The 19,138-nt window shown below is 38.0% G+C and overlaps 2 protein-coding genes across 5 annotated transcripts; one reads left to right on the forward strand and one right to left on the reverse strand.

The window, feature by feature from the left end:
- Positions 1-382: 382 nt before the first annotated feature.
- Positions 383-2,428, reverse strand: LOC308680063 (uncharacterized protein). Its single transcript, XM_081347960.1, has 3 exons — positions 1,994-2,428; positions 1,062-1,189; positions 383-987 (listed from the first exon to the last, which is right to left on the reverse strand). The coding sequence occupies exons 2-3, from the start codon at positions 1,176-1,178 to the stop codon at positions 682-684; spliced, it is 423 nt and encodes a 140-aa protein (XP_081204086.1). The 5' UTR covers positions 1,179-1,189; positions 1,994-2,428; the 3' UTR covers positions 383-681.
- On the forward strand, positions 2,150-18,579 carry rab3gap2 (RAB3 GTPase activating protein subunit 2 (non-catalytic)). 4 transcript variants are annotated; one of them, XM_081347959.1, is made up of 35 exons: positions 2,150-2,480; positions 3,282-3,355; positions 3,446-3,566; positions 3,667-3,748; positions 4,032-4,079; positions 4,568-4,643; positions 4,785-4,886; positions 5,023-5,122; positions 5,245-5,343; positions 7,705-7,853; positions 7,956-8,035; positions 8,156-8,245; positions 8,828-8,967; positions 9,692-9,887; positions 9,970-10,113; positions 10,209-10,291; positions 10,702-10,766; positions 10,848-10,938; positions 11,022-11,143; positions 11,225-11,429; positions 12,162-12,259; positions 12,405-12,510; positions 12,598-12,758; positions 12,834-13,008; positions 13,299-13,430; positions 13,554-13,660; positions 15,285-15,351; positions 15,472-15,542; positions 15,627-15,662; positions 15,754-15,828; positions 16,008-16,223; positions 16,561-16,650; positions 16,867-17,067; positions 17,458-17,622; positions 17,703-18,578. In XM_081347959.1, exons 1-35 carry the CDS (start codon positions 2,369-2,371, stop codon positions 17,853-17,855), a joined length of 4,032 nt encoding a protein of 1,343 aa, XP_081204085.1. In that variant the 5' UTR covers positions 2,150-2,368; the 3' UTR covers positions 17,856-18,578. The 4 variants fall into 4 exon arrangements, with proteins under 4 accessions (XP_081204085.1, XP_081204082.1, XP_081204084.1 ...); XM_081347956.1 differs by having other exon boundaries at positions 2,153-2,480; positions 13,533-13,660; positions 15,754-15,873; positions 17,703-18,579; XM_081347958.1 differs by having other exon boundaries at positions 2,153-2,480; positions 13,533-13,660.
- The last annotated feature ends 559 nt before the right edge of the window (positions 18,580-19,138 follow it).

Raw genomic sequence — 19,138 nt, forward strand, 5'->3', positions numbered from 1 at the left:
CTGTTCAGATGTGAATGTAAGGATTAAGGAATTCATATTAAAATGAAATTCATATAACTACAGGAAGGTTTATAGATCTTCAGGTTTGGTCACACTACCATTACTGCAATTAACAATTTTACCTGATGGATTTCCAAAGACATTTCCAGTAATATTGTGATTCCAACTTCATATTTCCTCTGTGGATAATTACAGTTGTGGTGTGGACTTGATTCATAGAATCAAAACGATTATTAAAGCTTTATTAGTTACCAAGATAGTAGTCTTTCTTGTTTTGAATGTGAACACTACACTTCAATATTATAAAAACAAGACTTTTTGGAAAGCAGTTGTGTGAGGTTGGTTCATCATCATTACTCCCATATTATTCTGTCAAATTTCACCCAAACAACGGTAAATGTGTCTGGATCTTTATGGACAGAGTTTACATTGCAAGTGAAATCCCTATTCGATTTCCTGCAATTCAAATTCAAATTCCATCTCATCAACAGAAGGTGAGCCAATTCTTCAGTGTTGCATTTAATCGAATTACAATTTTGTTTGATTACAAGGTTATGATCTTGTTCCAGGACACTAAAATTAATTTTGAAGTGAATTTAAACACAAGCCGCCTTTGTTTTCCATACACACAAAAAAAATGGAAGTCTCAGTGAGGTTGCAATAAAGGGAAGGTTTTGTCTTTCACCATGCTTTTTCACACTTAATCCCAGTGCATCCATCAGTGTGGGGCACCTTCTCCACCACAGGAGCTGTTATCCAGGCCCAGATTGTGTTCACTGCCCTCCTGAATGGCCCATGAAAGAGGCAGCCACACAGAAGGAAGCAGGGCAGGACCACATGCAGTTCTGCCAGGAGCCAGACAAACAGCAGGAAGAGTCCGGCTTTCAGCAGCTGGAGCGCCACTCTCCCTGCACAGATCTCACTCATCCAACAGCCCAGCTGGCTGTTTTTCAGCAACTGAACCAGCCTGTAGTCCCTGACCCTGTTCTGTGAGGTGATGGAGATTGATCAGTGACATCCACACATGCAGTAGCAGCTCCTAATGCATGTTTCTTTATTACCTGTTGGTCTTCAGTTGAAAGCTGAGATCTGTTAGATGTCTTCATGGAGACCTTATTGGCTTCTGGTGAAAATGTTCTCTTAGCACAATCTGTTCTTGTGTGAACTCTCTTCTCCATGATCAGGTATCCTGAGCAGAATATTTTATTCTGTGAGTAAATCTCTTTTACATTTGATAATGTTAAGCACTTATACACATTAAAGGGATAGTTCACCAAAAAATGAAAATTCTGTCATTTACTCTCCCTCAAGTTGTTCCAAACCTGTATGACTTTCTTTCTTCTGCTGAACACAAAAGAAGATATTTTGAAGAAAGTCGGTAACCAAGCGACTGATGGACCCCATTGACTTCCATAGTAGGAAAAAAAATACTATGGATGTCAATGGGGGACCAGCAACTGTTTAATTACCAACCTTCTAATATCTTCTTTTGTGTTTAGCAGAAGAAAGGAAATCATACAGGTTTGGAACAACTTGAGGGAGAGTAAATGATGACAGAATTTTCATTTTTGGGTGAACTATCCCTTTAAGGCTGCTGGTACTATAAATCTTATTTTTGCTATAGCTGATGGGTAAACAAGTGAATAATTAAATCACACTAGCAAACATTCAGACAACAATAAAAATGAAGGTATATTTTAACTGAAAGACTTTATGCTCTCAGGATAATTTTTTTCATAATTTTTTTATAAAATGTGTTTTAAATGCTGTAAATTCTTTAATTACAATATTTTTATGCTACTTAACTTATAATTATATTATAATTGTAGTACTCTTTAAATTTAGATGAAAAGCCTAATAGACTACAGGTATATATCGATAAAGAAAAATAAATAAATAATATAAAAAATAAGAAATTAACAAAGTGTAACATCTAACCCATGGTGTATATATTTACTTTTCTGATCTAAGGGTGCTTAAATAACCAACATACCTGAATGAAAGGATCTATTATCTTCACCTCTGAGGACTCAATCAGGAAAGAAACAGTTTTAACAGTTTAAATGAAAACAGTTCTCTGCACTATATTACATATTGTGTGCGTGTCCTCCAGGTCAGCAGGAGGCAGCAGCGCGATTAGCGTGTCTATAGCGGATGTGGATGTGTCATCCCAAACTCACTCACATCACAACAACACACTGACACCTCAGCTGGATTTTCTGACCCACTCTGGTCCAACAAACAATCAACACCCTCACAAACCTCACTGACAGGCTCATAAACACACTAAGAGGTGGTACGTGTATCGGACGGTGCGTTTATGTCGTAGAATCCGCAGGTTTTGGGTCCGGTTCGTTCCGCCCGAATCATGTCCTGCTGTCTGCTGGAGTTCGGCCGGGTCCAGGAGCTCAGACAGGTGCGAGAGTTTCTGTTCCCCAAGCACAAGAAAGCCGGCCCGGAGGAAGAGAAAACACAAGCAGGTAACTTACTGCTAAAGTCAGTCTGTATGTGTATGTAAGGTCCAGTTTAATGAGGGTTCTCCTGCACTGCGGGTGTTCAGTGATTTATGGGTGTCAGTTAGGGTGTTGTTGGATGGTTGGTATGGTAGAGTTAAAAAGTGGATGTTCGGAGGTAACGTTAAATGCAGAACGACACAGTCATGACAAACAGTATAATTAACCTACTAAATATATAAATGCAGAAAAACATCTGTGAGAGGAAGGTTTGGAGTTAGGGGATATAAAATATACTGATTTTATAGTAATCCAATGCTAAGTTTATGGAAAGTATGCTGGTGATTATTTGAAAAAAGACAATGTGTAAAAAGTAAATTGTCTGACTGTGATGCAGAATAACTTAGGCTATTCACTCCCTGCTGAGAGAAAGAGGGAGAGGAAGGGAGGTGTGTTTGCCCTTGGTGAATGAGTCATCCTGCAGAAAGATTCTGAAGCACATGACTGAACGAAAGACCAATGAAGAGAAAGACAGGAAAAGAAAAGGGAAGGGACATTGCATTCGAGATTCTGTCATTTGATTGACAGGCAATTTGTGTTGACTGTAGTGTAGTAGTCACTAGGATAGTATACAGTCAACACTTGACTATAGTGAAGCGAGGGAGAAATGAGTATGCATGGACTTAAAGATAGAGAGAAAAAGGATAAGACTGTGTAAATAAGATCTAACAGAGGTTGAAGGAGCAGATTGAGCCGAATGTAATAGTGAATAGATTAATCCTTACTGACCATATTATTTACTGCACATCATTTTCTCTCAATCTCTAGAGAATGAGTTAACGTGGGATGACTCAGACTGGGGCTCCTGGGAGAATCCTGACGGTAAAGAGGATGGAGCTCAGGTTTGTATTAAAAGATTGGAAGACCCAAAAATGAAAATAATGTTATTAGCCTATAGTGAAATGTCATTCCAAACCTGTGTGTTCTCCTAGGCTGAGGAGGAGGAGGAGCAGCAGCAAAGCGCCCCCTGGCTGCAGGACTGTGTTCTGTCTCTCTCGCCCTGCTCAGATCTACTGGTCATTGCTCGAGAGCATAAAGCCACATTTCTCTCTGGTACACACGTACAGAACTGATAAATCTCTTCTTTATTGCTTATTGGTAGTGATTGGTATAACTCGTAGATTGATTGACTGATTGATTGATTGATTGGCAGCAAAATGGCGGACAGCTGAAAGTGGGCAGGAGGAAATGGCCCTAACTGTGAGCTGGAGCGGAACGCTGAGAGTTGAAGAGGGGTGAGAGACGAAATAGGAGAGGGCAGGGTCAGGTTTGGATGGTTTTATGGGATAACATAAAGAAATTTAATCCCACAAAGAAGAAAGGAGGAGTACAAGACAAAAGCAGAATTGGGCAATATTATAAGTAGAGGAGTTTCTAAACATTTAATAAAAAGATATGTTTATAATAAGAGGGATTGTAATAAATAGAAAACTCAGAGGCAGAAGAACAAAAATAAATAAAGATAATTTTTTTATTTTTGTTCATTGGTTCTCAATTTTCTGTCTGTTCTTTTCACAGAGAGTGTATCAATAGTGTTATCTGTATTCCGTTGGCCAGCCAGAAGAGGTAAGAACATCACTCTCACACATACACTTCTGTATAAGCAGATCTACTCTTTCACATACACTACCGTTCAAAAGTTTGGGGTCAGTAAGATTTTTAATAGAAAAAATATAATACTTTTATCTAGCAAGGACACATTAAACAGATCAAAAGTGTCAGGAAAGACTTTTCAAATAAATGTAATCCATTTTACTTTCTATTCATCAAAGAATTCAGAAAATTTCCACAAAAATATTAAGCAGCACAACTGCGTTGATGATAATAATGATAAATGTTTCTTGAGAAGAAGAAGAGAAAAAAAAGAATGGCTGCTGGAAATTCAGCTTTGCAATCGCATTAAATTGTAATAATATTTCCAAGCATTTTTACTGTATATTTGATCAAATAAATGCATACTTGGTTAGCATTAGAGACTTCTTTCAAAAACATTTAAAAAATCTTACGATCCTCAAACTTTTGAACGCTAATGTATGTGCTCATTATCTGTTTAGAAGTTCTACCGGCCGACCCGACTGGACCTGTATTGTGGTTGGATTCAGCTCAGGTTACGTCCGTTTCTACACAGAGGTACTGTGATGTTTTCTGACCTATTAACTCACCAGCTGAATTGGACTCTTTAATGCATTAATAATAAACAGTAATGTGTCATTTTTAATTAAGAAAGAACAGATAATCCACTGGTCTTATCCATTGTGTGTGTGTGTGTAGAGTGGTGTTCTCCTGTTGGCCCAATTGTTGCATGAAGATCCTGTGCTGCGACTCAAATGTCGCACCTATGAGATTCCACGTCACCCTGGAGTAACGGAACAGGTACCGATAACTCTTACACTGACTGCTGTGTTCATTTCTGCACAAAGCAATTCTTAGCATGGTTACACATGACACCTTAACTTAAACAGCAGACCAAACTACGCTGATGATGTTTAAATGTCGATCTCTCTATCAGCATGAGGAGCTCAGTATTTTGTACCCAGCAGCCCTGGTCACCATCGATGGCTTTAGTCTCTTCCAGTCTTTACGTGCCTGTCGAAACCAGGTTGCCAGAGGTAAGATAGAGAGTGCTGGTGTATGAATGTGTATCAGGCTTTCACCAGATTATAGTGTGGCCAGTAATGCCTTTCATGTTATTTGTTTTAATGCCTTTTATTTCTGTCCCTTTGCCTTTTAGCGGCAGCAGCAGGAAGTGATGTCATCCAGCCTCCACCACTGGCCTATAAGAAGTGGGGCCTACAAGATATGGACACAATTACAGACCATTCCAGCATCGGTAAGAGAGATTTCTTTTATTTAATTTCTCTAACGTTTTCTTTTTTATCTTTTTGAACAGACAGCCACAGCACAGTAGAAAAACTGTTAATATACACTATCGTTCAAAACTTTGGGGTCGGTAGTATGGAAGTAAAATAATGGCAAATTATTTCGAAACAAAAAAGCTTGTTGAATTGCTCTACTTGAAAAAATATGCATTGCATTAACCGTGCTTGCATTTTAATGCATTGTATTTTTATGGCTTGCATTTTTATGGGCTGAAAACATGGTCGTATACTTAAGATGTGAATATTTCAATTCAAATCATCTCACACACATTTTCATTATTAAAACTTCAATAATCCATATTCACCTTTCAGATTTCACATTACAAATACATAACCTATATTATTCAACTGGCAATTTTCGGTCCATTTTATTTCACTTTACAAATTCGCCTCCACAAATTCAATGGTTCAAATTCGACAGAAAATTCAACATTTCACATCCGGGAACTGCAGGAATAGCAGTAGAGTACCGATTGATGATCTCCATCTGCTGTTAGTCGATCTCACCAGCAGGAGGTGCAAGCGGCTGTTGATGAAGACCAAAGCAAGTGTGTGATGATTAGCAGGGCCAGTAATGTTATATATGCGGAAAAGCTGATAAAGACACAAAAACTGCATTTATTATTAATTCAGTGTCTTCACGGTTACTTTCCCTGTGTACATGTAAGCAGCTTTCTCTACCGTGAATGATATTATAACGTTATTCCCCAATGCTGATGTACAGATCAAATGTTAAATATGAGGTAGACATATATTTCTCTTGGTTGTTTTGTTTCTTTAACTTTATAACGCGGCGCTGTGCTTCAGTACTACGGTTTCCCTTCATACTTCATATTCCAGGATTCCCCTGCCCTCGGGACATATAAAACGCTTAATATAGCTTAATGGACTAATACAGTGATATTAAAGACCAAACGTGCACCTCATTGGGGACTTAAATAGGCTACAGGCAAGCAGATGAGCTCGCGCCAAGTTTGATGCTTAACGCGTTTACCGGTGAAATACTGGCATAAAGTTGACTTGATATTGAATGTTCGATATTTGCAAATTTAGGGACCGGCTCTAAAGTTACATTCGACATTGTGGTATACACGTTTCTAACTTCAATAACTATTGAAGAGAATTAATTACAGTCATAAAACCAACTGTAAAGTGTTCATGTTGGTGTCAGGCATGATGCACACATTTTAGATTCTTGATATTTAATAAAATAAACTGTCAAATCATGTGTAAAAATTGCTATTTTTTCACTACCGCATGAGCTCATATTTATTTTAATATCAACAATCTAAAAGTTGTGCATCATGCCTGACACCTACATGAACACTTTACAGTTGGTTTTATGACTGTAAGTCATAGGAAATATGAACTTGCATGTTTCGGCACACATTTTCACTTTTTATGAACATATAACTGAACTTTCAGGAGAGATAAACGAAGAGACTTCAGTAGCTTTCCTCAGTCGCAGCTCGTAGCGTCTGAGGTAAACACAGCTGGCATCACCATGGCAACCCACAACATACTCTTTCTAGTGGCATCAGTTGTATTTTTCTTTTCTAAACTCAGTAAATGACTTGATGTACAATACAATAAATTTCCCCTTTTTGTCACATCATAAATAAATAAATAAATGTATACACGAAAAAATAAAGAAATATTAATTTTAGAACAAACATTACCTCGTGACTACACATGGGTGAATCACACAATCACTGTTAATGCAATGCATATTTTCTCGTGCAATTCAACAAGCTTTTTTGTTTCAAAAACATTTGGCATTCATTTTCTTCCAGACGGTAGGATGTTTTTGAAAAAGTCTCTCATGCTCAAGGCTGCATTTCTTTTTTTTATAAAAATACACTAGAAACAGTAATGTTGTGAAATATTATTAGGCTATATGTATTTGAATGTATTTTAAAAATGTAATTTATTCCTGTGATGGCAAAGCTGAATTTTCAGCATCATTACTCCAGTCTTCAGTTTCACATGACTCTTCAGAAATGATTCTAATATGCTGATTTGGTGCTCAAAAAAACTTGATATCAAGTTTCTTTTTATCAATGTTGAAAACAAGTTTTTTTGTGGAAATGTGATGCATTGTTTAGGATCATTTGATAAATAGAAAGCTCAAAAAGAAACTGCATATTTTTGAAAAATGAACTCTTTTGTAATATTAGAAATTTCTTTACTGTCACTTTTGAATTTAATGCATCCTCTCTGAATAAAACTATTAATGTCTTTCAAAAAAAAAAAAAATCTTACAGACCCCAAACTTTTGATTGGTAGTGTAAGGTGATGCCTGTCTCTTTCAGGTATTACTACTCTGAGTGTGTTCGATCAGATGAAAAATGCCTCTATTCTGGGAGGATATCATGCTTCGGTTAAAGGAAGCCCTCCTGCTATGAGTCAGTATATCACAGTGGGAGGAGGACCTTACACTGGGTTCTACTACGCTATAGAGGTACACACACACACACATCTTTTCCTTGCTATTGTTGGTGCTTTTGGCTTATTTGTAGTTGTTCTTGATGATTATGGCTATTTTTCCTCTCTCAAATCTCAGGGAAGTTCTCAGCCTCTTCTCTCCCATGTGGCTCTGGCTGTGGCCAGCAAACTCACATCAGCTCTGTTCAATGCTGCCAGGTCTGTGTGTCTGGGTTATTTTAACTGTTGGCTCTCATTAGCACTGGCCTGTCATGTTCAAGCTCACTCCATGTTTACAAATTCTTGGTCTATGTCTCTCTCTCTTTTCTTCCTCCATAGTGGTTGGTTGGGATGGAAGAGTAAAAATGAAGAGGAGTCAGTGCAGAAACAGAAGCCAAAGGTGGAGCCGGCCACAGCACTTCCTGTTAGGTAAATCTGTATGCAGTAACACTACCTTCCAAGTTTTCCAACTTCTTTTAATCATATACACACCAGTGTTTGGTGTAATACATTACTAATTAATTAATGTAATTTAATTACTTTTCCTTTGAAAAAGTCAAGTTAAGGGATTACTCTTCATTTTTCTGTAATTAAATTACAGGTACGTCTGATGTAATAGACTGTATAGACCAATATAACTATTCTATATAAAACAATATAGGATTTAACATCAAAATTTTACATCTAATGGTGAAATCATGTTTTAATCTAAGATTCTACCTTCAAATACTCTGGTCAGTTCAAGAATAATTTATGCAGTTTTATATTACTTATTTTAAAGAATTAAAAGAGCAGTTTCATGTCTATCCTTGTTTTGTTCAATTGGTCAAAGTTGATATGGAATTTAGAAAGTAATTATTAATAAGTATTTTAATACTTTTTAGAGCGAGAAATTAATGAAATGATTGAATTACACTGTAAAAGATGTAATTAGTAGCTAGTAATTAATTATTTTTTTACACCATATTTAACTCATTTAAGTGCACAATTTAAGTTTTCTGCATTCATCAGGTTTGGTCTTCCAGATTCTCGTCGACATGGCGAATCTATCTGTCTCTCTCCATGTAACACTATGGCCGGAGTCACAGATGACTTTGGCAGAGTCACGTTGCTGGATGTGGCACGAGGCATCGCTATCAGGATGTGGAAGGGTGAGCAGTGTAGCGCAACTAATGTAGTCTGATTTGTGAACAAGCATCTTATGAGCCTGTTCCTATTAAATTGCAGAAATATCTTGTGACAAACAAGATTTGAATCAGTGTGACGAATGCTTTAGTGAACAAACACACTGAAAACATCAGAGCAAATCAGTATCATTAGGGACTGCTTGTCCATATGACAATGTTTTGTTAAAAGTAATTTTTTTGTAATAAATTATATTTTAGTTTTAAAAACTTAAAGCATTTTAATCTTTAAAACAATTAAAACAAACAAAAAATGTACATTTGTTTTAAATATAATTAAGTAAATACTATAATTATACAAATAAATTAAACTATATAAAAAAAACTATTTTATTTTAATATTTAGAATACTAGTATTTATAAAATGTTATATGCAATAATATAATTATATAATTATTACATACATACACTACACTACTGTTCAACTGTTTTGAGGTAATTTTTTAAAAATATTTTTAAAAATAGTTTCAATATTTGTATTAATTGAACTGCGAAAAGTGGCGGCAAAGACATTAATAATGTTACGTAAGATTTCTGTTTCAAATCAAAGCTTTGAACTTGCTATTCATCAAAGAATCCTGTACAAAATGTATCACAGTTTAATTTTAAGCAATAAAAATTATAATATTTCTTTTAAATAGTAGTGTATATAAACAATAAAACATTTTCTTAATGTCTGTATTGTGTGCAGGCTATCGTGATGCTCAGCTTGGGTGGGTGCAGGTGTCAGAGGCTCCTGGGGAGAGAGAAATAGCCACATCTCCCTCTATGCCCCGTCGGCATGCCCAGTTTTTGGTGATTTATGCCCCACGTAGGGGCATTTTAGAGGTGTGGGGAACTCAGCATGGACCTCGAGTAGGGGCTTTTACAGTAGGCAAACATTGCAGGTACACACTAACTAAAAATATATATATATATATTGCTACAATTCAAAAATGCATATTCATTAATTCATTACTCTCTCTTAAGGCTGTTGTATGCAGGTCACAGGTTAATGGGTGTGAATAGTGTAACCAGTCAGGGTTGGCAGATACACACACAGCAGGTGTGTCTGTTTGATCCGGTTAATGGAGCCCTGAGAGCCATTACCATACCATTCCACCTGGCACTCAGGTACACACTCATACATAAAAATTGCACATTAATATAAAAAAAACACACACATAATGCAGGTGAGCACAGATGTATCTGTTCTGTTTGTTGGTCAGTGATAAGAAGAGTGAGCGTGCTAAAGACATGCACCTGCTGAGGAGACTCACCACTCTACTGAGGACCAGGGAGGTGGAACCAGGTCAGACATACCTCACAGTTCACTCAAATATGTAAATTCTGTCATCATTTACTCATTCTCAAGTTGTTCCAAACCTGTATGAATGTATCTCTTCTGCTGAACACTAAAGAAGATATTTTGAAGAATGTGGGTAACCACACAGTTGATGGGCATTTGGACACTGAAATTCTTTAAAATACCTTCTTTTGTGTTCTGAAGAAGAAATAAATTGATATAGGTTTGGAACAACTTGAGAGTGAGTAAATGATGACAGAATTATAATTTTTGGGTGAACTATTCCTTTAATATTCACGAGAGACCATGCATATACATCAGAACATCTTCAAGTTATTTTTTTTTATGTTGTGTTTAAGTTCTTTTGCACTGATGTGTCCGCATGTTTGAGTTGACCTTTGAACTTTGATTGACAGCGCTGCTTGAGAGTGAAGCACAAAGTGTGTTACTGGACATTAAACATCCAGCTATTAAGAAACAGGTTAGTAAAATACACAAACAGCAACATATTTATTCATATATGTTAGTAAATTCTTTAATAAAATATTTGATTGATTGACAGGCCCTGGAGTCACTGCTGTCCAATAAGAATGCACCAGTGTCTTGTTTGACCCATGTTACTCGTGCATTATTGGCTAGCCTGAAAGAACAAGGTAACTCCCTCAATCCTCACTGGGCACTGTGTATTTTTCATATTTAAACACTTAGATCTGGTTTTCATGTGTCTTCGTATTAGATCCTGAAGCAGTGGATGAGTCGTTGCTGCAATTTTGTTCATCCCAGCTCAAACTTCTCCAGCTCTATACAGATGTTCAGTTACTGCACACACCAGATTCATCACCCACTGAGCCAGAACATGTGAGTAACACATGCACACAGACACTATCTGTACCATTGTCACACTAAGATTTGAACTTAAGACTTCTGCTCTCTGTACAGCCGTCGTTTTCTGGCATTGAGGAGGATCTTGCTCGTGTTGGCCCAATCCTACAACGATACACAGAGATGAACTCTCGGCCCTCTGTCTCATTTGCTCAAGACTCTAGTGGGCCGCTGCCAGTCCGAACATTTCTGTCTCAGTTGGAATGGGTGAACGGAGAGCTCAGAGTGATTAAACAACCTGATACCGACTGGACCCAACTAGGTAAAACCGCTCCCTGCTAGTGCTATGTGTTTATTTTTATGCATTATTTTAATGTTTTAAAGACCCCCTCTGGTGAAAATAAAGTTTTTAGTATTGTTTATATGTTTTTAATATGCTTTTAGACAAACATGTAACCAATCCCATTAACGTGCAGGTGGGGCTTTTCTCAACCGACTTTCCATGATGTTCAGATCATCTAAATTTTTAGATGGCGAACAGGAACATGTGTTTACATGGTTTGTGTAGCATTAACAACACATTATTAGCTGTTTGATAACGTAGTCAAGCCAAAGGCTAATTATATAATTTACGGTCATGTGTCTGACATTGTAGAGAGCAATACATAAAAGCCTTTACCATTCTGATACATCAACTTGTAGACGACTCTGTATAATTCACTCTTCTGCTACTTCTTATAGCATATATGGCTGAATTAAACCAATATTTCCACTTCCCATTGTGTAGTGTTTACTACAGTAAAGTTGACCAAGTGGAACAGGTACTCCGAACTGGTGTGATTGATTGGAGACGGGAACTAATTTTCATATTCTCTTAAAGTTTGTTTTTAAAACACAATAATAACCAAATGTTATCTTTTTGCAAATCTCAAAATGAATATCCATTTTTGTACTGCCTAAATTCACTTGTAACATTTTAAATGATTGGTTTAAGTTTTTATTTATTTTTTATGAAAAAAGTTATTAATTGATGTGTGAATTTGAATGCTTTCAGGTAGTTTCCTGTTCTGGGGTTGTCTGTCTGGACAGAGTCCTTTACAGAGAGTGTGTGAGACTCTGCAGGAAAGTGGCATCAGCCCTCAGCAGCTATTGGTAAGATAAAGTGATGTTAAAAGAACACAAAAGATTGAAGGATGGATTGATTAGAAAATAATGTGAATTTGCTGAGATTTTTGCTCTTTATAAAAATCTCTCCTTTTGATTTCACACTGTTTCTCTGTCTCTCTCTCTCTGGCAGTCTTTGCTCTTGTCAGTTTGGCTGAACAAAGAGAAAGAAGTACTGAAGATCCCAGATGCCGTCTCACACCTGCACACGTTGCTGTCTACCCTCAGCTCAATGAAAGGTCTTTAACATCATCTGGAGGAGAGACTGACCTTGTGTTCTCCATATTTTATCATTTATATTAATATTTCAATTGTGTGTGTATCAGGAGCAGTAGATGAGTCATGGGACGGCCAGTGTGTCTCACCCTGGTGGCAGCAGGTCCGCACAGCATGTGTTCAGTCTGAAAGCGCGGCCTCCGCACTACTGGCAGCTCTAGTCGCTCATCGTGTTGCCAAGAATGCCATCACCAGGCTGGCAGAGAGCAAGGTGTCTGTGTGTGTCTTTTTTCTGCATCTGTAGAATTGGTGCAGAGTGTGTTTAACTCTCTTTCTCTCTGTGCAGTTTCAGGAGGAGTGGGTGTGTGTTTCTCTGGAGTTGGAGCAGTGGGTGGTGTGTATAAAGCAGTTGGAGGATGTTCTTGCTCTGCAGACGCTGCTCTGCCTGCCGTCTCTTCAGGGCTCTACAGGGGGCACTGTTACACGCTGCTCAGTCAAAACACTATTAGAGAGTGGCAGAGGTGCATAAAACACACATTCCAAATTGTGGGGTCATAAGATTTTTTTTTAAGTAATTAATGCCTTTATTCCGCAAGGATGCCTTAAATTGACTAAAAGTGTCAGTAAAGATATTTATAATGTTACAAAAGATTTCTATTTCAAATAAATGCTGTTCTTTTTAACTTTGTTTATCGAAGAATCTACTGTTTTTTTTGTCAGTAAAATTAAGATTCAAATCTATGCTTTCATACCAGGTAATAGACAAATGAATGATTATAGTGTTTCCATATTTTCGGTTTTTGTCTTTTAGGTGGTGTAGCAGACTGCGTTTCAAAATTGATCTTCAGACAGGGTGTGTCTCCAGATCTCTTGAGTAAGATCTTTCAACAGAGGGGAGAGAATGAGCCCACAGAACAGCCAGGCAGGGAGGAGAAACTGGAGGGTAACCGTGGAGATTCTTGATCATGTGACTTAGATGATACATCAAAATTGTTCCATGGTGGTTTCTTTTAACCATCTGGGTGTGTTCTGTGTTTGACTAAAGCATATGTGTGGGTTGTCTCAGAGCTGCTGGAGTGTGTCTGTCAGCGGTTCCCAAGCTCTCTGTCTCCTGATGTGCTGTTTGCTCACTGTAGCTGGGAAAATGTGGTCCAGTGGAACAAAGACCCAGAGGTAAAGACGTTAAAAAGTCTCAAAGCTGTCTTATATATAATAAGGTTGGGAACCAATTGCCAGTTCTTATTTAGAACTTAAAAATAAATACTGGAACCAAATGACTTGTTTTTTGTTAATTTACATTAATTTAGCAAAAGAATTGTATTTATTTTTTCCCCAAATACTTACTTCTAAAAGTACTACAAAATTGTTAATGGAGCAGTCATATTACCTTTATTTACAGATACAGGTTGTTTCAAAGCAGCTTTACAGTGATAACAGGACAATTATGCATTTCGGCTGTTGTTCAGTGTTGATTCAGTTCCGTTGTAAAGATCATGAATTATTAAATCAGTTAATTTCTTCTATGAAGCAGTTCTGCAAAAAATTATGTCATCGTCCAGCTCAGTTCAGTTATCATACAACAGTGTCAGTACAGTCAGATCAATAATATCGTTGAATATTAAGTGTCCCCAACCAAGCAAGCCAGAGGTGACAGTGGCAAGGAATGCAAACTCCATCAGGTGACAAAATGGAGAAAAAAACCTTGGGAGAAACCAGGCCCAGTCATGGGCCAGTTCTCCTCTGGCCAATGAATGAACACGGTGTCATTATGATTCAGACTGCATCACAAGTCAGAATTCAGATCGGAATCGGTAGCATTCAAATATTCACCCAGATCCTTTTGATTGAAGATTGAATTCATCACGCCAAAGCTGGCCATAGGGCCTGTGCAGAGGATCTGTCTGGTTCTTGTGGTCTGTGCCGATGGCTGTCATGTTGACGAGGTCTTCACAGGGGATTGTCTAGTAGACAAGGTCTCTGCTGACATTCAGGGCTGTGTTTTGGTCGTGTCTAGGTGCAGGTCCACCATCTGATCCGGATACGGCTGACTACGGTAACCTCGGATGAGGATGAGACAGACTGACTAATATTAGTGTAGATGCCATTCTTCTTACAAAGTACATCGGGTGTTATAGGAAGTGTTCCTGATTCCAGTTGACCTTATTTATGCAGCCTAGAAATCATTTAACTGATTTGAATAATAGAAATTGATTGTGTTATTTGTATGCCAGGTTAAAGTTATGTGTTTTTTAGTCTAGATTTAAACTGACAGAGTGTGTCTGCTTCCCGAACAAGGCTAGGGAAACTATTCCACAGTTTGGGTTCTAGGATCTACTGCCTGCGGTTGATTTTGATATTCTAGGTATTATCAACTGGCCATAATTTTGAGATTGCAGTAGACGTGACTAAAATGCGTTCAGAGCTCGCTCAAGTACTGAGGAGCTAAACCATTTAGTGCTTTGTAATTAATTAGCAAGATTTTAAAATGTATGCGATGTTTAATAGGGAGCCAGTGCAGTGTTGACAGAACTGGGCTAATTTGGTCATACTTCCTGGTTCTAGTAAGAACTCTAGCTGCTGCGTTTTGGACCAGCTGGAGTTTGTTTATTACGCTTGCTGTTTATTAAGCATGCAGGGCAACCACCCACGAATCCTTGCTATTTGCTGTTCAGTAATACTGAACTGATATATACTGAGTACTGATATAATATAATATAATATGTACTGATATTCCTAATACTGATATAAAATATCAGCCAATCACAAGAGGACACTTCATCTCTCTCTTTCTGTTCAGGTGGGGCAGTACTTAGAGTGGTCAGTGGAGTTTTTGAAGATGATTTCCAGTCCTTACATTCAGTTGGGTAAGAGTCACTAATAAAAAATGACATATATATTGACTAAGTGAAAGCTGATTGCTGTTGCCTAAACAAGTTGCCAACATATTTCTTCATAACTCTCTGCCTCAACTGCTCTTCCCTCAGGTGTCTCTGCAATGATGTGGCAGACCTTCATAGTCAAGCGGTTTTCAGCTGCTGCCTTCCTAATGGAAAAGGTTTGTGTGTCTGTGTACTTTGGCTCTTTCTCTTTGTGTGCTGTGACTAAGATTAAATAATTGACGGTGCATGTGTTGATCTAGGTGGGAAAGGCACCTAAAGACCGGCTGTGTAGACGGGTAAGAGAAGACACAAAGAATTAATTCAATTTAGATCTGTTTCATTTGAATTAACTTGTGTGTGTGTGTGTGTGTGTGTGTGTGTATTTAGGATGTCGGAATGGGAGACGCTGCCGTGAAGAGTTTCCTGGGCTCCTGCGTGCAGTTACTGCAGGCTCTGATGGAGGTCTCATCTTCCTCTTTTCTCCCTTCCTATCCTTTTTTCTCCAGTGTAAGGACTGATCAAACAGTGGATGCATGGGTGGAAGCATGTCTTAAGTTATCATGGATTTTTCAAGAATGGTTAACAAATCATGGCTCGAAATAAAAGCGTGAAATATATTATAAACGTCTTTTCTCTCTCAGGCGGATTCAGGGGCGGAGGAAGTGTCTGTTCCAGATGTGAGCGTGGAGGACGTGTGGGCCGGTGCTGAGGGTCCAGTGTCTATTGTGGAGTTAGCTTTGGATCAGAGATCCATACACTATCCCCTCGTTCAGCATCATTGTGTGTTAGCTTCACTGCTGCACGCCGCCATGACCTTCTCCCTGCGCCTGAAACCACTCAGTCTGTTCGACAGCAAGGTAAAAAACAGGACAACAAAAACACAATTACGTCACACTTAACTATGTTATAAATTCCCCTCCCTCTTGCAATTACATCTGTTCTCTGATGACGTGCTCACCAGCGCAAGGACTGAACAATAATCCAGCAGTCACCAGACACCTCCAGCAGTCTGTCACTCATATGAAATCGCTACAAATAGCAAACTACAACGAGCAAATTGGAAAATCGTTTGATTTTCCATTTCTCTCAGAGATACATCACTCCGAGGAAAAAAAGATTATCGCAATTTACTTTTCACGTCGACTACAAGTTCTTTTACCTTAAATTCATGTTGTCTTTTTCTGTCATCTACAGGGCAAGAATGCGTTCTTTAGAGATTTGGCGTCCATTCAGTTGCTGCCCAGTGGAGATATGGACCCCAACCTGGTGGCTCTGAGACAAGAAGTGAGTCAGAACTGCTCTCAACAAGAATGCCCCCAACTAAAATAAGTATTAACATTTTTATTTTATAGTCAGTCTTACATGCATCTTGTACAGTGACAGTGAAATGTTGACCACATATTAACAAAAAGATTCTCGGATAACAGGTCGTAAGATGTTTATAGCTCACCTCTGAAATCAAAGTTGATGCACTGTCTTACTGTACTACTGTGTGTGTAGTTTCTGATGAACGTGTTAACAGGCTGGGTGAAGGTTCTAGCTGAAGCTGAGGAGAACGGTGTGAAACACAGTGGTGCTGAAGACATGTGGCCGTCCGTGTGTATGGAGCTCTCGTCTCTACTGCAAGTCAATACTGACATACTACGCAGACACCTTGTTTGTGAGCTCTATAACCAGGGCCTGGACCTGCGGGCGGAGGAGGTAACGCACACACACACACATTGTTAAACCTCCTGAGCATACATGCAGGAGTAAAAGATCATGCTTTTTTCTTTTGTTTTATTTTTTTGCAATTTTTGTTTCTTTCTAAACTTATCTTTCGCTTTATTGCTTTTCTTTTGGTATTTTTTTTCTTTCTTTTTTGGTCCTTTTTCATTCTCTTTTGTTTTCTTTTTGTCATTGTTATTTATTTATTTTTGTTTTTTTGTGTATATATATTTAATCTTTTTTTGTCTTTTCGTAATTTTCTTTTTTCTTTCGTTGTTTTTATGATTTTTCTTTGTCCTTTTCTTTATCTTTTTTTGTGATTTTTTTCTTTCATCTTCTATCTTTTTTCTTTTTCCACTTTTTCTTTCTTTTGTAATCTCTCAGGTTATGATGGAGGTGCAGGACAAGGATGTTTTGGGTTCTCAGCTGCTGGTGTTGACTGGTCAGAGACTCTCTTTCTCCCTACTCCACTCCCAGTCACAGACCAAACCCAACATGGAGCTGCTGGCCCGTCTTCCGCCGACCCTCTGCACCTGGCTGAAGGCTATGGTAAGAATACACGGGCTGCACAGTTGGCCAATCTCTTACTGTCTTACACTCACCTGTATCATGGTATGTGTGTGTTTCAGGACCCCAGTGAGCTGCGCTGTCCTTCAGTACCTCTGTCTCAGAGCTGTCAACTGATCAACAAAGTCATCGAGATGCTCCCCGAAAACCACGCCCAGTATAGCCTTGCCCTCCACCTGCTGGAGGCTGTGGACTCTTTACACGAAGAGCCCTGATATAGAGAAATGCATTGGAGGAGAGAGAATGAGAATCATGTTTTTTTTAAATTCCAGACTCAAAGACTTTCCCAGGAGCCCAAAGACCTGGAAAACCATCCAGTCAGCAGCCTAAATAAATGCAGCGTCATCATTATCATCAGTAATCTGCTTAATTTAGCAGGCTTTAATCTCTTTTCCCAACTATCACTAAAATAACATATCAAGAACACTAGCACTTCTAGAGGATGTGCTACCCCACAATGCCTGTGCACACTGAAGGTGTCACGATCAAAGGGCCTGGAGTCTCTAGTGTCTAGAGTGTTATTAGGATAAAAACTATGTTATTCATGTACAGTAGTCCTGTAATTAAAGAAGAGGGGCATTCTTTACAAGGAAGCTTTAAAATAATATTGTGCTTTAATCAGTATAATCAAAACATTACAGTATATTAACACCATGAGGGGTATATTTTCTATTTCAAATTCTAAATGTTCTCGTTCATTTATTCTGCCAACTAAATGTGTCTGTAATATCTAATTGATGCTGTTTATTAGTGAACAAGCACTAAAATGTCATCTGTTAATGTTTGTGTTTATTTTAAATGTACAACTTTAGGTGTGGTTGCAAGGTGAGAGAAAAGAAAGACCTCTTCTGTAGTGCTGACCTTTTATGCAGTCCTGTACCAGCTGTGCCTGGCTGCTCATATAATACGTGATACCAAAATTAAAGACAATTTCCGAGAACTGTTGTGCAGCTCATTGTCTTGAAAATGAAACGGGAGCATTAAATTATCAGCAACATGTCCTTAATGTGGGAAGTTATAGGAACACCTAGTAGGAAATATGATTTGAGAAGGAGTTCATGAGTAAAGGCAAAAAATTACAATAACTTCCTTCAAGGAAATTAGTATTTTCCTACTAAGACAATTCTAATACTAAGACAGTTTTCAAATAGAAAATTATTGTAATTTATTGTCTTTTCTCATAAAATCAAAATAGTTTCCAACTAGGACAATCAGTTCCTACTGGACTGGAGTTTCCTACTCAAGATTTCCCAGTAGGAAATTATAATTTATTGTCTTTGCTCACAAAACTGGTCATGAACTCCCTCTCAAATCATATTTTCTACTAAGAAACTCTAAATTTCTCTAAAGACACTCAGAATTCCCAGTTATCAAACTCAGATTTCATAGTAGGAAACTCAATATTTTACTACTGGAAAAATTGGGTTTCCTACTAGGAAATCTGAGTTTCCAACTGGGAAATCTGATTTGATATGTCCAATTTCACAAGGCAATAATA

Source organism: Scardinius erythrophthalmus (assembly GCF_964197995.2).
Source record: "Scardinius erythrophthalmus genome assembly, chromosome: 19".
NCBI classification, from domain to species: Eukaryota; Metazoa; Chordata; class Actinopteri; order Cypriniformes; family Leuciscidae; genus Scardinius; species Scardinius erythrophthalmus.